At 37.6% G+C, this 23,526-nt stretch overlaps 1 protein-coding gene and 1 long non-coding RNA gene across 2 annotated transcripts in view; one reads left to right on the top strand and one right to left on the bottom strand.

The window, feature by feature from the left end:
• Positions 1-7,674: 7,674 nt before the first annotated feature.
• Positions 7,675-19,073, bottom strand: LOC126354588 (ribonucleoside-diphosphate reductase subunit M2 B-like). Its single transcript, XM_050004338.1, has 7 exons — positions 18,503-19,073; positions 18,337-18,414; positions 18,077-18,262; positions 17,565-17,800; positions 17,249-17,477; positions 16,951-17,169; positions 7,675-8,202 (listed from the first exon to the last, which is right to left on the bottom strand). The coding sequence occupies exons 1-7, from the start codon at positions 18,569-18,571 to the stop codon at positions 8,050-8,052; spliced, it is 1,170 nt and encodes a 389-aa protein (XP_049860295.1). The 5' UTR covers positions 18,572-19,073; the 3' UTR covers positions 7,675-8,049.
• A 385-nt stretch (positions 19,074-19,458) lies between these two features.
• The window catches only part of LOC126354589 (uncharacterized), a 46,972-nt gene continuing 42,904 nt past the window's right edge, over positions 19,459-23,526 (top strand). Inside the window, exons 1-2 of the long non-coding RNA XR_007565355.1 lie at positions 19,459-20,534; positions 20,613-20,753. This is a non-coding gene — a long non-coding RNA (uncharacterized LOC126354589). The remainder of the gene's footprint in view (positions 20,535-20,612; positions 20,754-23,526) is intronic.

Genomic DNA, 23,526 nt, shown 5'->3' with positions numbered 1-23,526 from the left:
TCGGTGATTTCACGGGAACCGGTGTATCCACTGCGGCAAGGCCATTGCCCGGAGGCTGTATACTGGCACCACACAATATGATATTGCAGAGCATGCTCTCTACATGACAATTGTAACCTCACTGCATTTCACCATATGCGTCATCTGGATTCTTCCGCCAGACATCAGTTTTGCAGGCAGCAACCAGCATGACAACCTCTCCTCAGTTCTTGGCACCCACCTAGCCTTCATTTACGTTAATCTATTCCATCGCAGTGTTTCTTCACAGTAACTACTACTTTCTTCACTCCATTTCAGTTCTCTACATCTTTCATTTTCTTACCTGTCTATTTTTCCCCATTTCCCTCCCACATACAATGCACTTAACTTCTCACTCTTATTAACTCATACACAATTTTTTAGCAGTAACCTCTGTCTTGCAAATTATCCTGTCTTCCTCCTTTAAGCTCTCAGGTTTTCAAATCTCGTCCAGTGCAGTCCCCAACAATCAGTCTTTTCTTTTCACCCAGTTAGGTGTCTACCATGATCTGCAGTTCTGGGTGACTTTTCCGAAAGCTACCCCTTTTTCCTAGATTTCACCAGTCCTTTTCTTTCATCCCTCTTCCTTCCCCTTCAACATTTCTGACTTTAGTATAGACATAGTCGTTCTTAGCATTTGCAAGTACGATTAGTCATAATTAACTGTTACATTATGTAATTGCATTTACACATGATATTTAGTGACCTCTTGTTTCCGAATCACACTGTAATGATTGCATTGCACACCAGAAAAACTGTCACGCACAGGGAACGGTGTAATGCACTGTACGTAAGTTTCACATCATCTGCCCCATGCAAAGTCACTTGAGAGCAAACCATGTCATGTAATCAATGCGTACCATGACAAGCAATGACTTACCAGCGATAAACGCAAATCTTAGTCCAATTGCAGTGAATTCCCCACCCTTCTAGTCGGAAAATTCAGTACTACATTTCACCCAACTTTACAGCCACTTTATCTTGGTCCACATCTTGTCAGACAAAACTAAACACAGTTCTGTGGTGCCTGCACTTAATGAGCAAATGGCTATAGAACTTCAAGACATCCTAGCTTTGCTGTCAAACACTGGAAGATGTGCCTCTATCAACCACGCATTTGTCTCAGCCAGAAGCTAGGACACTTGAGAAATTGCTCTGCACTGAAGAACTCGGCATCTGCACACTATCTCAACCACTTTGCTGTCTTTGCACAATGGCAGGCAGTGCAATTAACAACAGTATTCTGTGGATTATTTGGCTGTCATACTTACCTGTGGATGCACAGAAAATACAGTTTGCACTGGTGACCTTGATACTTTAACTCAAACTGCTGACCTAACAGTCAAGATGTATCCATCAATGAATGTTGCAACTGTCTCTGCCAGAACAGGGACAGTGACATACTACCATCAGAAACAAGTGTTCACCAGGGACAACATCAGCTGATATCACCAAAAAAAATCGGAGCTGAAGCTCGGCAGAGTTGGCCACACTACGAGGGAAACACCACCAGAAACTGGTAATTAATGTGACAGATTTCAAACTGGACAGCCATTGACTGCTTATAATTGGGCACTTTGTTGCCAGGGTGCTGTACCTGATCATTGGTATGGACTTATCTTTTTAGTGTCTCCTCCCAGACCTTCACTATCCATGCCTGCTTGATTCTACAACAAAAATTGTCTACTCGCGGTCACCCTCACCATACCAACCAGCTGGTATCAGAGGGACTCCAGGTCATTCACCATACAATGATGTGCTTTGTCAGTTCCCTGTCCATCACCTACTCCAGCACCACTAAGAGAATTCAACGGTACATCACATTGTCACTATTCAGGATTGCTAGTTCACACACGGCCTGTTCAGCTGTGTCTGGAAAACTAAAGATCATAAAGGAAGAGTACTCTTTCATGTTAGCACAAGGGATCAAATGCTCTGGGCTTTTCCACCGCATATAGTTCCTGAAACCTGGTACGCACATTCATGGTAAGATTGTTTTCTCCGCAATCATCTAGCGAGAGGGCATGTAGCACATCTACACCAAATATTCAATCGACTACAACATGGTTTAATGACATTATCGATGTTTTAAAGCAAAAGAAGATTGAGTTATCTGACATAAGTGTAGTTATCTGACATGAGTGTATATATACAGGGTGTTGAAAAAAAAAGGTGTCATATTTTGAGGGGTGGTAGTACTCATCAAAACAAGAAACAAAGCCCAGTATACATGGTCTCTAAAATACATACCTTAAGAGCTTTCAACACTTCTTCAGTAGAATAAAAGTGTTTCATAGTATTGAAGACGAACAGATGTACTTCTCAAAATATTGGACACTCCTGTATTTGTAAAGAAAGAACCAACTGTGTGCCTACTGTGTCAAGTGTTTGTGGCTGGTTTTGGATGCTGATATAGTGTTTATTGACACAAGTGGATCCTGTGTTCAAATATCTGTCACATTTGCATTTGCTGCTATAAAAATTGGTGCTTTACTTGTTATCATTTTGCATAAGCCAGTCTCAAGAAAATTACACACACACCTTTCACTATGCAAGAGAGTATTCAGAGGCGACTTATCAGAAGCTTTTTCAACCATAAATATTTATGTCACATGATAGCACAAAGAAATGCTGAACAACTTATCTGCATATTTCACATTAATCAAGATCTTTGGCATCAATTATTGCAAAGTGATTATGACCACTGTCTAATGTATTAGGCTGTGTTAGGACCATTGAGGAAATTACCTCCATAGCTATGACATTATTGAAGACTACCAATAACCACATATGAAGAAATTCCAAACTGTACTGTGCGCCAATGCAGTGCAACAAGTCTGAGTGTGTGTGATTTATTAAATTAGGAGAAAGTGCAGATAAGTAAAAAGCCCGAGAAACACCTAACAAATTTGTGGGGACAGTTTGAATGGTGTTTACCATTGTCACATGGAGATCAAATATTTCTGTGAATCATAAATATGAATTTTTAAAGACATAGAACTATGGCACGGTGAAGGTTTTAAAATGTGCGCATTAATATACTTCACTGCAAAGACCTTCAGAGCATACCACAAGGAAAGATTTATTTCATTTGCCAATGGGAAGGAGCAGTATTTGAGATGTGGATGTATGGATGACAATACTTACTTTGTCAAAGAGAAGCCTCATCAATACGTTGTCACTTGCAGAATGGCAACATGTGATTTCATCCATATGAAGCTTGGGCCAACATTGTAAACATCTATGCAGGGGGAGGGTAGGGCATCGCTATATTTAAGTGATTCTTATTGACACCACTGCAAAATACGCTATGGGTGGCCAATTTTCAGCACCATTCTTGAAAATATTACAGGATAATCAAATGCAAATAATGATGCAAGCCAAACCATTATATAAGATGAAGTACCACACTTAAACTTCCAACAAATCAAGAAGACAGCAGCATAACTGTCAATAAAAACCTGTTCAAAATACTAAAGCCTACTGGCAAAGTATCGCTGTTATATTGCAAAGGAATTCAGCTGCTGAACACTCAAAAATCCTCACCAAGTTTGGATCTGATTTGTGGAAGCTACGAATTCTAAGTACTATATCATTTATTGTAAAAAATCTCAAACAATTTAAGTATAATCCACATCGGTGACTCTCAGCAAAAAAAAGGGGTCTACTATGTGGCACCAGATATATTGAGTAAGAAGTGAAACCTGAATTGATGAAAAGAAAGTGCGTTCACAAAATTGCATCAAATATTGAGGATAATAAACCTACCACCAAAAAATATTCATTTAATACAAAAACTGTTGTTATATTTTTGTATGCAACTAGTTACAATGACTGCCTAACGTAACTGATACATCTTTGAAGTTTTATTTATATTCTATACAATAAAATAAAACCATGTGTATTTTATTCCCCATCCAAAACACACAAAAAATGCCCCAAAACAAACATGGATTTGGAGCACTCAGTCAATGCACATTGTAATTACAAACTCATGCATGACTGAAGGACAAGCACCGTAAATTTACAGGCTGGAAATATGCTACAGCGGACTGATGAAACAAAAGCAGACTCAGTCAAAATAAAAGCTGCTATTGCACAGGCTGTGTTAGCCCATACTATTCCTGATTCACCTATCTCTGTTATTGTAGATACATCAACTGTAATCGGAGCTGAGTTGCAATTTATGTGAAACAACTGACACCCTCTGGATTTCTCTACTAAAAAGTAATCACCTCATGCAACTTGGTCAATGCACAAATGGAAGCACTGTCATGTATGCCTCAATCCAAAGATTCAGGCATATGCTTAAAGGTTGACTTTTACACTTCTCACAGACTTCAATCTAAATGTGTTATTCGCTTTCAGTCAGAAGCCAGACTAAGGGTTGCTGCACCAGTTACCACAACTGGACTTCATTGCAAAATTTACCGCAGGGATTCATATTTACTTGGCTACTCAGCAAATCACACTTACGGCCTGGCAGATGGTTCGTATTATTCCACTCTCTAACAGCACATGGAAAAAAGACGAGCACCTGTACCTTGCTGTGCAAGCTCTGATTTCTCTAATTTGTTATGATGGTCTCCCCCTAGGTAAGTCTGCGTCAACAAAAAATTTTCGCTTTTAGAGAAGAAAGTTGGTGATTGAAATTTCGTGAGAAGATCCTGCCACAATGAGAAATGCTCATTTTAATGATGTCCACCTCAAATCCATTATCACGTTCATGACACACTCTCACCTATTTCTCGATAATACAAAACATGCTGCTCTTCTCTGAACTTCCTTGGTATATTCTGTTAGCCCTATCTGGAAAGGATTCCACACTCTGCAGCAGTGGATCAAAAGAGGGCAAACAAGAGTAGTGTTGGCAGTCTCTTTGCTTGATCTGTTGCATGCTCTGGAGTTGCTGCCAATAAAACAGTCTTTGATCAGCTTTCCCCACAACATTTTCTTTTCAATTTAAGTTGTTCACAATTGTAATTCCAAGGTATTTAGTTGAATTCCCGACCTTCAGATTTGACTGATTTACAATGCAACTGAAGTTTAATGGATTCCTTTTATCACACATGTGATGACTTCACACTTTTCATTATTCCAGGTCAATTGGTAATCTTTTCTAAATAGTTTTGCAACAGGTTTCGATCTTGTGATGACTTTACTAGTTGATAACAGAATCATCTGCAACAACCTAAAAGGGCTGCTCAGATTTTCTTCTAAATCATTTGTATTGATAATGATCATCAGAGCACCTAGTGCCTATACACTACCTCAGTTAACACTAGAAATCTCATCTGTTTTACTCAATGACTTCCTGTGTTACCAAGAATGTAAATAACAAACCAAGTCGCATAACTGAGATAATATTCCATAATCATGCAATTTGGTTACGAGTCATTTGGGAGGTATGGTGTAAAAAGCCTTCTGGAAATTTATAAATACGGAATCAATCTGAAATCCTTTGTCAAAAGCACTCAACACTGAGTAAGGAGCTAGTTGTTTCACAAATATGTTTTCTAAAGCTGTTGAGTACATGTAGATACACCTTCTATTTGAACATACTACACGTTCCAAACTCCTGTGCCATATCAACGTTAATGATATGAATCTGTAATTTATTAGATTACCCCTACTACCTTTCTTGAATGTGTGTGTGTGGTCTGCGAGATTTTCCTGTTTTTGGATACGTATCTTCTATCAAGTGAGCAATTTTATGCTATTGTCAAGTACTGGGCTATTGCAACAGCATACTTTGAAAGAAACTTAAGATTTGTTATCTGAATTAGAAGACTTGCTTTCTTTCAGTGATTTAAGTTGCTTCACTACACCAAGGATATCTTTTTCAAAGTTACTGATGTTGGCAGCGGCTCTCGATTCCAATACTTAAGTTTTCTTTTCCCCACAGAATTCCAGACGGCTGTGTTTACCATCTCTGCTTTAGCAGCACTGTCAATAGTATTTCCATTGGTATCGCACAGTGAAAGCATGTTCTTTGTGAGCAGAATGGACCCGCAGATGCACTACTTTGCACCAATGCCATTGCAAAGTAACTTTACATTGTAGCACTTGTAAACATCCAGGAAAGAGACAAGCTGAAGGCTTACCTCGAAGCATCATCAGGCTTACAGCTCCAACACATCCTAATACTGAGCTTGAACTATACGGTGATGTATCAATGTCACAAGCGCAACCAGTTTCTACGGCAGATTTTACCAACCAAGTGATTTAGTCTATTCGTGCAACTGGTGCAGGCATTTATTTTCGCAAATATTGGAGAGGACTGTAAGGCATTTATTCACCAATGCACTGCTTGTTAGTGCAACGAAGTAACTTGGCATGCCAGAAGGTTAGAAATCTTGTCTGCCTGACAGCAACAGACTTTCTCTCATTGGCCTGAAGTGTATCATATACAAGACAATGGCAGCAACTGTAGGTGAGATATACTGTAGGGAGTGGATCCCACACTACAGCATTCCTCTGTGTCACTACTGATCAGGCCAAGCAATTCATGTCTCAGGCTGACAGCCTACCTGTTCCACTAGGCCTTCCAACCACCTTCAAAGATTTCAACACAAGTCTACGGGCAGACATCAACTGCTACGTGAATTCTTTGTTGACACATCAAACAGTATTATTGAAGCATCTTGTATTTATACAATATCTTGATTTACAGATCTGCAAGCTCTGTCATGTGATTTCCAAGCACACATTCCTTTCCTGCAATCAACTCATGCACAAACAAGTTATTGTCCAGCGTGATGCTATTCGGAAACCTCTTCCTCAAACAGCAATTTATAAGGAAAACTACAGTTAAGGAATCACCGAAATGCAAATAAATCTGCACTTCCCATCAGTTGCAAATCACTATCAACAAGTATAAGATAAATTTAACATGCCACTACATTCAGCAAACTGGAAACTTCGTGAACAATTCAGATAACGCAATAGTCTTGGGTATAATTGATACACATATTGTATGTTTAGTTGGCCACAGTTTAAAGGCAAGGAAAAAAATTAGTACTGAAAAGAAAAAGAATAATAACAGGTAGAATAAGAACTTTGCCATTGCAAATGACCTTGCAGAATAACTCAGTCTGATGTTTCAACAAAATAAAAATAGCATGAAAGTAACTTATTTAGTCTTTTTATTGCACTGGGAAGGCATTTTGAATCTGTAATCACTAAATAAATACTTTTACCCTTCCGTTGTCCCATCACTTAAATGCCAATCCCTCAAACAGATGTGTGTCAAACTCTGAACAGGCCAGATTCCCACAGCTCCAATCAATTGTATAATGCAAAATGAATTCACTTAACATTATTCATTACAAGAATTCACTGACCAGGTGCTGTATTGTTACTAAGTTAAAAGATAGAAATTATTATAAATATGTCTGGAATTAAGAACTTCCTACATTACACCAAGTATCTCAGAAGCCATGAAATAATTGTTCAACTTAAAGGAAGAAAACAGGAACTAGTGTGGTCATCTGGATGACGTCTTAGAACTGTTGTGATATTCTCCCTGTGTATCCACCTGTTGCAGGCAGGCAGACCAATAAATTGCTGAATTAATTTAGTGCCTAGTTGGGCTCTGACACGTAATTGCCACCCAGTTACAGAGCTATGAGGTAGCATTTAAATAATACAAGTTCATAATACTGAAATCTTTGTATTTTATTTCATAGAAATATATACACATAAAAAAGTATTGCACAGTCATTTTCACACAAGCCACTTATAGCCTGTTGAGACAGTTAATTGTGTAATTGCATATAAAAAATCCCAGCCATAAGGAGACATTTGAGAAGTAAATTTTCATATGCAAACTGTCTTTAGATACAGTCTGATCAATTATAGCCACAAATAAATAAACACATGCATAACGTGACAGTATGGAAGTAAAGTTACAGGAGTGGAGATGGTGATTGATGAATACTACAGAAATGACAAGAACAATGGCAGAGACAAACACATAAAATATACAAATTTACAAAGGATCACAGGTGCACAAGGAAAGAGTATAACTTTTCAGAAATCAGCGTCTAGTGTGAAGACATTTTCTTCTTTGCTCGCCATTACACCACACTTCTGGTATTCTCCTACTTTCTTCTCAAAGAAATTAGTCTTGCCCTCCAAAGAAATGTGCTCCATAAAGTCAAATGGGTTTTCTGAAAAATATACCTAAAAGAAAAAACATGAACATTATTTTATTGGCAATGGGTCTCAAAAGTAATCTCAGGTATGTAAAAGTATGCCTCTATAGAAAGATTTATGCTACTGACAGAAAGGGAGCATATTTATTGAGTACAGAAATACCACAAGAGGGTATTATACGCATGGCGCACAGTGTAAGTACACGGAATTCTAGTAACACTATGAACAAAGTATTTATAGATTCACTTTAAGTACAACATGATAGTACACCATCTTGCAAATGAGTGAATGATGTAATGGATTTACACTGTTGAAAGAGCTGTGTTTGATAACTGCTGTTACCAGGTGCAGCCAATGTAGCTGAGCAGTTCTCTGTTCTTTGTCAACAGTGTAAATCAAATGAACGAAGGTGTTGTAGAATTTTGGACAAAAATAACCTATTTGTAGAACAAACAATAACTGAATCAATACACAAAAAAAAAAAAAATCCTTAGGCAGTGAGAGCAGCAGCAAAATTACAATTAACTAAAACAGATGCAAGAAATAAGTACTTTCTTGAGCTTCCTCATTTACAAGCCACATTGCGTTTACTACACAACGTGGATGCTACAATGAACAGGAGTACAACGCACATGCAGGCTTTGGTGTCACTGACGACACTGCCCTGCCTCACTGCATAGCTTAAAAGCACAGAGCAATCTCAGTTAAAAGGCCATCATTTATTACACCTGTTTCTTAATTTTCTTGTGCTTTAGCATTAACATAAAATAAGCACAAATTTTAACAGAAGGCAATCTGTGATGTTATGCATGCATACAATTAGGCGTCTTACCCCTATAGTAAGTCTGTGGTTAGGTATCAAAAAGTGATGGCTGCATAATCTGCAATTAGTGTTACGTGTTCATTACATTATGCTCTGTCTTTAGCTACATAAATGTGCAGTTCATATCTAAACTGCTTAAATTAGCATGTAAGTTCGCCACCAGAGAATTCCACAATATGGTGCTTATTGGTGTAATGTATGGGTCTAATATTTGGACAGGCAATATTGTGGGTAAATAAATGTAAAGTGATAGAAAAATTAGTTCATGTAGGCCAGTGGACACTAATATCATATCAAAAAAACCTGGTGGAATACTGTAGTGCCATAGACTTCTTTTAATAGTAACTGCTTTAGGAAGAAGCAATTTACTCTTGTAAAAACAAAGCCTCACTATGGTACACAAAGTAAATTTGCAGCCCTTTCAATATCTTTGAATCATCAATTACACTGTTCTACATTATGTGTCTACCCAAACATCTCAAATGAGTGCCAGTAGGTGTGCTTGCTCATCGAGGTCACTTTAAGCACCTACAAGATGTAGACAACTGTATCCACAGTGATGGAATCAGACATTTTGTAATGGACAGGCACATTGGAAATTAGCGTTCACCTAAATCCTATACAGTGCACCATTCTACTCGAAAGTGCCTATTCTGACAGCAGCTAATGGCTCCCACATTGATGAATTTGACCTTGGATTTCTGTGGTGAGGCACGATCTCTCTGCTTGGTGATAAAGTTGCAATCTTATGCATATTTTTCAGTCACCTAAGGCGTACATCTTTGCCAAGTGCCATGTTCTCCTACTGTTGCCACATTGTGTAGCATTATGAGTAATGCCATGGGGCTCCATCACTAGGATATCTGCAGCGACCACACCAATCTTGTCACAACAGCAGAATTTGTTACCATTTCTGCATCCATATCCATGCTGACTGCACACAAGAAGATGCTGGCTGTTTCCTCTGCTCAGATAAGTCAGTTGCAGGAGAGTTGTCTCATGCTTGTGGCACAAGTATCTCACTAAAATGTTACAGAATGATCAGGATCTTTATCTCTCAGCTCATTGGCTGATTCTTTGCACATGGTTAAGAAGGAAAAAAATGGGACATGGCACTTGGGTGGCAAGTGTAAGGGACTTAATTTCTGTACAATTCCAGGTAATTACCAACTTTTGAATGTAATGGGGACTAACTCAAATGTAGTGGGCTTTGTGCATCTTCAGTGTTACTGACTCCGCGAAAGCTTTTCTGACATACTAATGGCAGAGAAGGATAAGCATTTAACTGCCGTAACTATACCAACTGCGCTCCTCAACACAATGTGTTTCAGCCTCCCAATGCAGCACTAACATTGCAACTATTTATGCTGTTACATGGATGGCATTCTCAACCTTTTGCTTGCTGGCAAATGCACCTGTGGAAACAGGTGTTCCGTGTACTCCTGTGGACACTTCTGGCACTAACAATATAAAACTAACTTGACAATGCTACCTTACTGGTACATCCTTATACAAGGGGCACCTCTGGCATTAATGGTTCACTCTTTGAAACATATGTTGCAAGAAGAACAGCATTGGACTGCCTTTGCCAGACAACAGCTTGCAATTTTTCTGACCAATTATTTCAGACCATGGCTTGAAGGGTACATTTTTTACAATGTTCACAGAACATAAGCCACTCACATCCCTATTCCACCGACTTATGGAGTTAAATTCATCTCATCAATACCACCACATTGTGCACTTCACCACCATCAGGCACATCACCTGCCATACCTATGTCATGACTGGCTGCTTGTCACAGGATTGTGCACTGCTCACCACAATCAATTGGGATGCTGTGGCCACCGATAAAGAATCCAACCCTCTCCTCCTACAGTTGTCTTCAAGGTCCATCATCCACAGGATTGCATCTGCAGCTCCTCCCTCTGCAAGGATCTGAACGAAACATCTGGTGTGCTAGATCTTGCAACAAGGTATGCCTCCTCATCCCTATTTGATTGTGCCACCCAATTATCAACACGTATCATGACCTAGATCACCCAGGAATCAAAGCTACCATACAATTGCTTGCTGGTAAAGTAGTCTGACATGGTTTGCAGCACGACTTGCCAGTGGGCAAGCTGATGTCTAATCTGCCAAGTTTTCAAAGATCACACAATGTACCTGTTCCTGCCTGTTAACCATATAAACTTTTAGATTTTAGGCCCTCTTCTTGCTTCAAACGGTTTCCGTTACTTTAAAATGAGTCACACATTGATCTGAAGCTAGTCCAATTGTGAATATTTCTACTTCTTCCATTACTTGGGCATTCCATCACTACATGGTTTTCATGTTTCGGCATCCTCATGCTATTACTACAGACCGGAGCAAACAATGTAAGACAAGTATTTGCAAAGGTATTCTATTTGTGTTGGTGTCGCCTCAATTGAAATCTTTCCATTTTAATAACGCTGCTACAGATACTCCTGCTGCTGTAATTGAAATTTAGTATTGTCTTATTTGTCTTTGTGATTTTTTCCACAGGTCGATATCATGATGCAGCAGCATGTAACACAGGCTTCCAAGATTTGATTTGAGAATTTATGTCAAAACAAGGAAGAAAAACTTGTTTCAGCTCTGATGGCAATGTGCCTCTCTGCACAACAGAATACTTCAGACTTTTCCATACAGTAGTCAATAACATGTAAAATCACTCAAGAATTTATCTCACTTTCGTAAAGGGCAATTACTCCTAGCACCACTATCATAAAATTTATAATCTAAAATAACCCTTGAAGCTTTGTCTTCAATGTGTGTAATCCCTTAAGATTAACTCAAACACAGATGTGTCAGTAACATTTTAAACAATAGTGCAAATAGAAGATTTTTGTGAGAAATTTAAGTGGCTGTCGAGGCATATTCTAGGTAAGATACAGCTTGTCTCGACGTGCTGCACTCTTGTAAGAGTATGGTTGGGAGCAACTCAAACATTGTACTGTTAATATAGTAGCATCTAGTAGTCTAGAAAAACCTGTAGTTCCGCTGCATCAGGACATGGCTTAGAAACTATGCACACCAGACTTTCAGCCACCAGCAGGTAACATATTGATGTAACTGTAATATTGTAAATAAAATAAAAAGAAACTTCCACATGGGAAAAATATATAACTATATATATAACTGTAATATTGGTTTGAAACGAATAATCTCATTATAAACCACTTGAAAAACTAGCCATGAACTTTAACATATCCCATAAAAAGCAACAGAATGACCGAAACTTGAAAATAAACAAGGAAAGCTTAAATATGAAATTTTTGGGACCACCTTTTCACGATCTCAAATGCAACACACACATCCAACGCAACAGGTGAGCTGTCACCTATTTGCTATATGCTGCTGGTACTGAACTCTAGTGGAAATAAAAAAAAACAGTACCGCAGGCGTATCATGCAAGTTCCCAGTCTGCAATCTGATATGGACTCATATCCTGGCGAAATTCACCAGGTAGGCAAACTATATTCAAAATGCAAAACCAAGCTGTTAGCATCATCTGCAACAGAGATATTGTCATTCTCTTTTTGAAAGATTTAACATCCTCAACCTTCTGCTCTTGGATTTTCCATGTAGGAATTTTCTTCGTAAGAGAATATTTAACACCACTCAATGCTTGTAAATGAAACAGCTCTGTAAATCACCATGTAACCAGAAGTGGTAATATTTGTATCTCATATCAGAATGTCTGCTTACCACGAAAGTGTCCTATTTGTGACAAACCACAATTTCTACTCTGTTAACGAATTTTTCAGCAAGTTAAGTGAACACTGGACTACTCTAAAGTACAATTACAGATCATAGCAAATATTACCTTTATGTGCCTAACATAAAATAGCAAACATGCATATAGTACATAAACTGCATAAATCTGATAATACATATGTATGGTCTATAGGAATTATTCATGGAATATAACATTACAAACAATATGGCTATGGCTGAAAGCTTGTAATGTAAATCATTTTGCTGTGTATCTACGACTCAGCATCTCTGCCACATGGTGAGCAGCCAATTTCCGTTTCGCGAATTACAAAATTACCTAGACTGAATGTGTAATAATGATTAATTTCTGTATCATTCCAATGTGAAAAATGTGCATCGTTTTATGTCTGCATAGTATTTTGACTTGTGCTATAGAGTACACAAGATGACACAGGAGCAAATAAAAATAAATAATTCATAAGGGCTTACAAGAAAAATGAAAATCTTCAGATAAAATTTATGTAGGTGAAAGGGCATCCTGACATTAAATATAGTGGAATGCAGTGACTGGAGAAAAACTACTGCTTAATATGGGAATTTTTAGAATGTCTTATTACTGCAATCAGAGCTGAAGACCATATTATGTGAGACAAGGCACCAATGGGAAGAGATATCAATAGTGACTGGTATCAATCGTCAATATACATTGAAGAGAAATGCATCATAAAGGAGTGAAGCAGTTATGCAAATTTGTCACAAATTAATATTCATATGGAAATGCTAAAACTGAACTGTGGTAGCCATTGGATGAATGTGTGGCACTGTTACCATAATCTCAACATATACTATGCAAAAATGTAAACAGGGGCATGTTGACGACAGGGCATAAAGTCTCAACGAATTTCATTCCATTTACTCAGACAGCAACTACAGTTTTAGGCAGTCGTGTGAACAACATTTTTGCAATATCAGTGCCTAATGAAGGATGGAAACAAAAATTTGCTAGTAGGCTGTTTCTCGATGTAAGTGAAAAACCTAGCAAAAATTACCAGAAGTAAATTCCAACAATTTGTTAAGTAACTTTGTATATCTTTAAAACAAATCAAATTGTAAGTATCTTTAATTACAGGCCACCAATAACACTACTTCAACAAAGCAAAAAGCAGCTGCCGAGAAACTTTCATTTACCTAAACTGGCCATTACAAAGCAAAAATACCCTCTGAAATTGTTATCTGTAAGTGAGGACAGTAAGGTAACCTTTGATATGAATGGAGCAATAAATAGTTGATGAGTATGGGGTAATTATAACAGGATTACAGAAGCATCTGATTCCATCAGCCTGCCCTGACCCACAATGTTACCAATATGGCTGGAACTACTCTCAGTGTATCTAATACAGCGACAATGATGTCAGTACATACACATGCGAACAAACACTGAAACTGACAGTAATATAAAATGAAACTAATGGGGCAACCACTGAGAATTAGCAGATCAGTGTAAGGACAAGTTGCATGATCCCAAAGCAAACAACATCACAAAAAGAAAACCGTAACTACAGCATTCCACTACACCAATGAAAATCACAGGTATGTGACATTTCCCTCGACCTATATAGCTCAAACGCGTCTTTCTATTCCTACAAACCCCCAACATATACAACAATGGAAAGTGAAACAAAAGCACCAACATCTCACCAACCGAAAAATCCGATGAGAACACCACAGCAACCAGAAGACAATCAACTTACCGTAAATACACACAAGCACCATAATTACCATAAAACTAACCCAAAACAAATTACTTACCGACAACAGCATCCAGCAACATGATCTAAGTTTCCCACTACACATGAATGCAACAAAGACACTTAACTTTCACACCACTTATAAACCACCCACATCACCATTCAACTAAGTCCCTCACCCACCCACAACCCACCCCATTAACAACAACCAATACCCACAACCTCTCCCCAACACCCCACTTAACTCACGACCCCACAGACCTCCCCCCCCTCCCCACCCTACCACAAGAAAAAAAATCATTTCACAGGGACCCCTCTTCTGCCATCAATTATCATCCAAATGATATTGCAGGTTGGAATATCACCTCTTCCACCTTCTCCCAAAACATGTCTTGTTAGTACAAGCCACAGTTTCACAATCCTGTAACTCAATGCAGCAATTAAGAATTAATCAATCATAGCCCTTTTCCCCCAAATGCCAGTAGGACGAAAATGCATTCAAAACTGAATTGCTTGCCATCTCAATATATTAAAGCGAATCCACAAATTCCCTCTCAGTACATCCCTCCAAAAGCCTCAAAACACATTCAGTACACCCAGTCCCAACATCCCCTCCCCCAATCAACCTGAGAACTACAACTCCCATACTTCTTAGGAACTGTTAATTTATCAATATGAACAACCATCCCCTCCACATCCAACCTCATCCTGTACGTAACATGCGCAAAACAAACCTCTGAATAAAATAAAAACCAATTTAACTCGTGCACAAAAACTGGTAGAGGACCTATAACAAAAATAGTACATCAGCAAAACAAACATGGCCAACCTAGATTTCTCAAATCATGTACTGTGAACGACAGCCAGATGTTATCCCAATAATACTGCTACATAAATGCGACACTTATCCAAGATGGCGGAGCTTATTATTGCCATAAATGTTGAACCTGACATTCTGTAAGGAGCCCAAATAAATGCACAAACTTAGACATTACTTCCTCAAGAATGTCCACACACAATGTGCCAGTGAAATTCACTGAAATTAAATTGTTGTGACCTAAACTGTTGTTTCAATTTCACTGGAAACACTTCCAAATGACATCCACCAACTATCTACACTCACAGCAACATCAAAACTGTCACAACAGACTCAAATGAATCAAATATGACATGTTACATTCAGCACATGCATATACACCACCAGAAGGGAAAAAACCCCCAACACGAAAACTCTTGAGCTGGAGTGACAGAGCGCACAACACCATTACATCACAGGTCAAAGCAGACGGGCAGAATCTGACAGTTCTGTTGATTCGTTACAGCTACAGAGACAGATATTAGGTGAACTTTAAAGTTAAAGGCTGCTAGACACACAGGAAGATGTAAACCATTCTGTGTACTCTGGAATGACACAGACTTTGAAAACTGAACAGTAACAGGAACAGCATGTCACTAATAAATGGAAGATTGAAGTAAATGCAAAGAACTCAAGCATGTGTACAATGGAGAATCTAGATTACACTTTAAATGTAATAAAAGCAAAACCACAGATATCTTTCAGTTAACACACATTGTACAATCTGAATGTTGGTCTACAGGAGGAAGCTGTTACTGTTTTACCTCGATAGATGACTAGAAGATGCAGTTAAGAAAATTTAATCTAAGTTCTAAATATCAGGTGTGTGATATTTTTGAGAACTTATTTGCAATAGGTTAGGAAGAGAGATGGGAAAGAAGATTAACATTATCACAGCTGATAATGAATTACAGCATACCAATGAAAAAGTCAAGAAATGTTTGAGGGAAGTTACACATTCCAAACTAGGATGGGGTTGCAGAGGAATAGGACCCTGCTGAAAAGCAAGAAGTATGTTCACTGATACTTTTGTTATTAAAATGCTTTTGGCTGGATGCCATTGTGACAGCTGTGTATTTGATCTATTGCAGAAACAGTTCATCACAATGACACTTTTGAATGGACTGAAATATAAAGGGGGGGGGGGGGGGGAGATTTGCAGAATGATGGGTTATAAAGTTGTGAACTGCAAGAATGTAAACACTTGACTGTGACTAAGACCAGAAGAAACAAAGATAAACCGGAGTTGACACAGTCTTCAGAGCCAAAACTAAAAGCGGCGAAAAAGTTCCACCCCTACCCTCACACAGCATCATAACAATGTCAGTATTTAACACTGGCTATGAGGTCATCACACACAACAAGGCAGCCTATCTGTTGGCTGTGTTTACCACTAATTGCAAGAGACAATATAAAAAATTACTACACGACAATTTTGTATTAATTTAAAACCATCTTTGTTTTCATAGCAGCAGACAAGTATTTCCTGCACTACTATATAAAATGTGACATCAAAGCAAAGGGTTACACTCATTGTTAATGAAACATCAGCTTAACCAGGGTGGAAGGACTACCATTGAAGTTCTTAACTAGAACGGCAAACTTACCTTTGAACAGCCTAACTCCACAAGAAGTCTGTCAGCAACAAATTCAATGTACTTCTTCATAAGGTTACAGTTCATTCCTATCATTGCTACAGGCAATGCCTCTGTTAAAAATTCTTGTTCTATTTGAACAGCATCCTTAATAATGTTAGTTATTTCCACTTCTGTGGGCTTCTGAACAACATGCTTAAACATGAGGCATGCAAAGTCACAATGCAGGCCCTGCAACAGGAAATACTTATAAGTAACAAAAACTAACATTTTACATATATTTAAACACTCATTTATTTGTAAAATTTACCTCATCTCTTGAAATAAGTTCATTGCTAAATGTGAGGCCTGGCATTAAACCTCTTTTCTTAAGCCAGAAAATAGCTGCAAAACTGCCAGAAAAGAATATGCCTTCCACAGCAGCAAATGCAATTACACGTTCTGCAAATGTTGCAGATTCATCAGCGATCCACCTGAGTGCCCAATCAGCTTTCTTCTTTACACATGGTAGCGTTTCAATTGCATTGAAAAGAAACTCTCTGGAAAAGAAACATAGGTCACTCAAAAAACTATTCATTCATTGATCCGTACATATGCCCCAGTGATGATGGAATTGTATCACAAACCTTTCAGCAGAATCTTTTATATACGTATCAATGAGAAGACTATACATTTCAGAATGCACATTTTCCATAGCAATTTGGAAACCATAGAAACACCTTGCTTCTGTTACTTGCACTTCTTGGCTGAATCTTTCAACCAGGTTTTCATTAACAATGCCGTCACTAGCAGCAAAGAAAGCAAGGACGTGGGAAATAAAATGTCTTTCTTCAGGTTTAAGCTGCTGCCAGTGAACCAAGTCCTATGAAATAAATATGCGAATCAAATAGAATGTTCCTGTTTGAAATATTACGAGGCTACCCTGACTAACATAGTTAAAACGAACAGCTACAAGCTAACCACAACAAGGAAAATTATAGCGAATGTTCGAGTATGATACGTTAATTTAAATTAGTTCACGTAGCTAATAGAGTACTATGTTGCAGTTAATTTTCAGCTTTAATGTGAAAAAACGGTAATCATTCACACTATTCCTTGTAACAAGAAACACTGAACTGATACTTAAAAAGAGATGTACCTTCGATAAATCTACTTCTTCAGCCGTCCAGAACGATGCTTCTGCTTTTTTGTACATAGCCCAAATATCATGATACTGAATCGGGAAGATGACAAATCTTCTTGGGTTCTCCCTCAATAAGGGTTCCAGCTGAATATCGAACTTTCTTAAAGATTTCTTGTCTTTCTCAATGAAATTCTCGTCGCCCTGTAAAACATATACTCTAAACAGCAATATTCAAAACATATCTCTAAGCATTGAAATAAAATTGTCTTCCTTACGAAGTTGATTTGTTGGGCTATATTGTGCCGCGTAGTCACATCCAAAACTGCATTTCGGTGCTTTCCGCTCGAATTCACCTAAAAAGTGAAATAATTAGTCGTTGTAAAACAAGTCAGCACAACATATAAAAACTCCCCTAGTATAATAAATGAATACAATACTTACATTAGGATTAATCTTTAGTGGAGACACAGTAAGTATCACATTTTCTTTATCAACCGCTTGAAAAGGCATGTTAACAACGTTTACACTTCGACTGCACTACAGCAGAAACACAAGCCAAACTGATCGAGTTAGTGCATGCTCCCTAGTTATAAATACGAAAAAGGCGGGAAACAAGCATGCCTACCAATAGGAGCTTAAGGTCTCAGCTGGTGTTAGTACAGAGAAGCCAATTTTCCCAAACATTGCGCTTCATAGCACCAACAAAAACGTTATACAATAACCTTTGCCCATTACATGTAATATTACTTTTTACCATAGGGAACTACAATCATAAAGAAACAATGCATCATTTAATCCAATGCACAATCACACACTGACCATCATAATTTGGCAACGTTCAGTCCCGCCACTTTACAAATTTTGCCGGGAACCAGTTAACGATGTTCCCGCCGAATTGTTGTTTCGAAAACGTCACAGTGTCAAAGAGTACCTGGAAGCTAGAACAGTTCTCCGATGTTGTTACTGGAAGTGTGGATTTACATTGTGACTAGTTTAAATTAGATTATAAAATATATCGCCACATAATTGATATTTCTAGAATTTTTTTTATTAAGTATACATAATACCGATTATAATTAATGATATTTCAAGACAAATAGGACTTCTTGATGAATACGCGGAGTACGATTGACTCATTAGTTCATTTTTTACGTGACATTTCGTATGTCACACTTAACCTTAGTTTTTTTCCACGTGCATTTACTAGTCGTTAATGAATGTTTAAACACGAGTTAACAGTAATTTCCTACGAATCGTATCTTTGATCGCTGCCATACAGGGCTCATGACTTCGTAATGACCGCGCTATTGGTTTATGCATCCCGCACAATAAAAGCAGAAAAAAAAAAACGGTAGACAACTACGTTACTTGAAGTCAGTGTTGTTATTAACGGGAACGCCCGTCGTTGATGTTGTATTTGGTATAGAATACGTAATTTCATTTTCTGTTAGTGTTACGCGCCAGAGCGCGAGTGTTGCTTCAGAACCAGTACGAAGGGGTTGACACAAATACGTTTGATTGGTAGATTGCAATAATAACTGTTATAAAGGGTAAATGCTACATATCAGTGGAAGGATATTACCACAGTGGTGCCCCATTGTAATAAGGAACTTTTATGTTTACCCTTGAGGAAAAGCGCTTCCAACGAGTGTCCGTTACAGAACATGTCACTTAATTGAAAATGCTGTTGCTTTTGTAGTGCAGTATTTTAATATACTGGTACTGATTGTTGCAGAATTATGTTACGCTAATCAGTGAAGTTGTGGTTCTGATGGCAGTAATGATAATGTACATATTGTATCAGAATATTTAAACCTAGGGATGTGAATTTAACAATAATGCTTACGTCAACTAGATCATGACATCAATAGTATATAGATAGGTGCCTGTGTTACATTACCAAATGTTTTGTTAGAAGTATTACTAGATAAAAACAGTAATATATGTGGAGCAGGAATGATTTCCTTTTTGAAAGCGTCCGTTTTCCTTTTAGTATCAAGTAATTTAAAAGTAATTCCCATAATTATCGGTATGAGTTAAAGGTTAACCCATATCATTTTTCATTCTAGTGTCGTACTTCCGATCACCTCTGTTAATCTCAAACTCAGAATTGTCATTAATGACTAAATGTACTCTGAGGCTGTGGTTAATGTTACCAGTTGATAAGTGATGCCTGCAAGATTTACACGAGTGAATACGAAACCTAATTCTAATTACTCTCCGTGGTGGAATGAATACTCATTGCTTAACTGAGGAAATATCCCAGAATTAGACAGCAGCGAATGAAAATGTGCAAACTTACTGACTCACGTACCCTTGAAGTTGGCAGTTATTCTGAGGGCAAATGTAGCTAAGTGTTTTAGCAGACCTAGCATATGATATTGCCACCTTATGTTTTCATCAGTATGCACACCAAAAACCTTTACATTAACACATACCATTTCAGTCTTGCCACTTGCTTCACTACATTACTGTATGTACTCCAGTATTATAGTTTCATTTGATATATTGGTTTATGGTGTGACGATAGCTTATTATTTTTGTGCACCAGATTGATGCTGTCAAATTACACATGAAGATGGTCCTTTCATGACTGAAGCTGGTTGATTAATACAGTAAAAAAATAGCTGTGTGCAAACCACAATTTTTCAATTTTTTTCTAATATGTTACAGTAATGTACATGATATGAAAGTACTTCTGAATCTTTACTTGTTCTGTTTATTCTGTAGAAGTCCTTTTTCATTGTGAAGAGTCTATATGTAGTGATCAATGGCTTTCTGTAATGAGTTCCCATTTAATAATCTCTCATTTTATATTCTTTTTAAAAAAATGTTTTCAAAAATAGACACAATCTCATTTAGAAATTTGTTGAAACAGGCTCTTTGTAAACTTCACCCTAGTCAACAGTTTTAAACTTTCTTTAAATTCCTCAGTAGTTTTGCCATTTATCAGCATCGCTGCGTTCTTGGTGTTTCTGACTGTGCATGGAGCTAATCTGCAATGTGAGGTATTGTGCATTATGATCTGCTAATCAGTTTTGTACATGATAGGCATGCATCTCCTTAGCTTCTACGTGCTGTATCTTCAGCAACACTGGCAGAGAAATTTGTAATTGATACTAAATTATAAGTGACTGGCAGCACATCTCGATAAATTTTCCTGTCCAATTCCTTCAAGAAATTTACGTTACAGTAACCAAAAAACAATAATCCTTTCTGTGTGACAGTACAGTGTCCCATTAATTCTTTTCATGAAAATTTCTGTTATAGACCTGCCTACTGTAACAAGCACAAGTCTTCCATGGCCCAGTATTAACCAGCAAGTCCATGCTTCAGTATTGTAATGTATATAGAATGGAATGTGGTTATTTTTGTATTTTCCACTTTTATGAATGTGACAACTTCTCCTTTATCTATAATAGATCTACACGAATATGCAGCAAATATATAACAATTTCCATTAACATTTTTTATCTCTGTGGTTGTATGATGTTCAGACAGACAAATGACAGTAGTTTCTTTCCAACTACTAAAATCTTGAAAACAAATTAACGGCTCATTTACTTCATTTTTTATCCTCCTAATACTCTGTTGAAATAAGTTGGTTGTTCTTTTCACTCTGTTGTTGTAAGTTCAACTGGAAGTCTCTTGTCCATTTAATTTCCTTTAACACTGCTTTTCTGAATTTGATCAAAAGTGCCAGTGTCTCATCTGACCACAGTAACCACAAGGATTTGATTAACTTCGCATGTTCCATATCCCTAAAGGCTTCCATTCATGATGGGATTTATGAAAAATAATGTATAGGCCTAAATAAAAACTGAGATTCAAAATGTTAAGATAATTTGTAGTAAGAGTGGTCAGTGAGATACTTTCAATGTAGCATTGGAGGTGCAGAGCTTTGGAGCCCTATCTTTCGCTAGCAAAAGTATTCGTATTCACACACACACACAATCAAAAAGACAATGAAATGGCTGTGCCCTTGGACACAATGAGAGTGTGGATTTTGTAGCTGTGTGGATGTGTGCTTTCACTAGGAAAAAAGAGAGCAAGCTCGAAAGTTAATGTGGATGCTTGGCTGTGTGCTCTGTACATTGGTCCTCTGTTAGTGTTTACCTTTCATTTATTTTATGTATTCTCATTTTATGTTTGGCTAATCTTATTACAGTGATTCCAACCGTCTTGTGAAGCTTTAAATATTGTTAGTGGCTTGTACACATGTAATATTATTCACTTGGATGTTCCCACAGCCACTCATGTAGCACATCATTCAAAAGGCTGTTTGGTGTTTGTTGACATCTAGGACCTACATTTTAACTGTAATTTTTGTTTAAACAGCAAGTCCCCTTTTCTTTTGCTTTTACCATAACACTGTAACAATTACTCTATTGTTATACAGGCAGAATCTTTCACGTATCATACTTACTAGCACTCTCAAGTGTTTCACCTCAGATCTACAGTATGCTGTATCTACATCGACCGCTGTACTCTGCAAACCACTGCAAAGTGCATATATCCTCTTGTACCAATTATTAGGCTTTCCACCCGTTCCATTAACTTATGGAGTGCAGGAAGATTGATTGTTCGAATGCCTCCGTGCATGCAGTAATTATTCTAATCTTATCCTTGCAATTCCTATGTGAATGATACGTAGGTGGTTGTGGTATATTGCTAGAGTCATCATTTGAAGGTGACCCTTATTGATAGACTTTATTGGGATAGTTTACATCTGACTACAAGAGTCTTCCAGTTCAGTTCCTTTAGTATCTCTGTGACTCTCTTCCATGGATCAAACAAATCTGTGACCATTCATGGTGCCCTTCTCTGTATAAGTTCAGTATCCCCGTTAGTCCTATTCGGTATGGTTCCCATATGCTTAAGCAATATTCTAGAAGCAGTCACATGAGTGATTTGCAAGACATCTCCTTCGTAGTCTTCGTAGCCACCTGTGGTGGCAGCCCTGCAGCAAGCGGTGCGCGCACTTTCGAAGCTCTGGCAAAAGTTAAGTGTTCAGTAATAGAATAATATTGAACTTAGTGTAAATTATAGTTTAGATAGTTAAATTAACGTCTGTGTTAGACTGTGTATTGAAGGTTTCGCTAATATTAGCGTATTTTACTCGTAAAGAAGGTTTTACTAAACGGCCGGTTTTCGTCAGTGTTTGTTTACATTTGTAGGTGTAAATTTCGTGTGTGTGTAGATCTCTTATTATTACTTAACTTTGCGCCTATAATCTTAAATACTTCTTTGGTCAATAATTAAAGACTTTTTATCGTCGGATTGTAGATTATTCAAACTTATTTGTTCATAAACTTCCCATTTGGCGTTTGTTTACTTTCAGGTAACGATTGTTTAAATTCACGTAGCTCGTTAGATTACATCCATTGTAGGTTCATTATCTTACTGATTTAAGAATATAGTTTGTTGTATTAAGATATCATTGTCTAAATTTTATTACTGTACAT

The sequence above is a fragment of the Schistocerca gregaria genome, chromosome 3 (genome assembly GCF_023897955.1).
Source record: "Schistocerca gregaria isolate iqSchGreg1 chromosome 3, iqSchGreg1.2, whole genome shotgun sequence".
Classification (NCBI taxonomy): domain Eukaryota; kingdom Metazoa; phylum Arthropoda; class Insecta; order Orthoptera; family Acrididae; genus Schistocerca; species Schistocerca gregaria.
The sequence above is the reverse complement of the archived record's forward strand: the minus strand, read 5'-3'. Positions and strand labels throughout refer to the sequence as shown.

Bases quoted from the DNA above. Each gene is read 5' to 3' on its own strand.
- LOC126354588 (XM_050004338.1), bottom strand. From the start codon at position 18,571: ATGCCTTTTCAAGCGGTTGATAAAGAAAATGTGATACTTACTGTGTCT. The intron at 18,415-18,502 runs GTAAGTATTGTA...TTCACTTTTTAG, and splicing joins CACTAAAGATTAATCCTAAT to GTGAATTCGAGCGGAAAGCA. The intron at 17,801-18,076 runs GTACATCTCTTT...TTTATTTCATAG, and splicing joins AAGAAGTAGATTTATCGAAG to GACTTGGTTCACTGGCAGCA.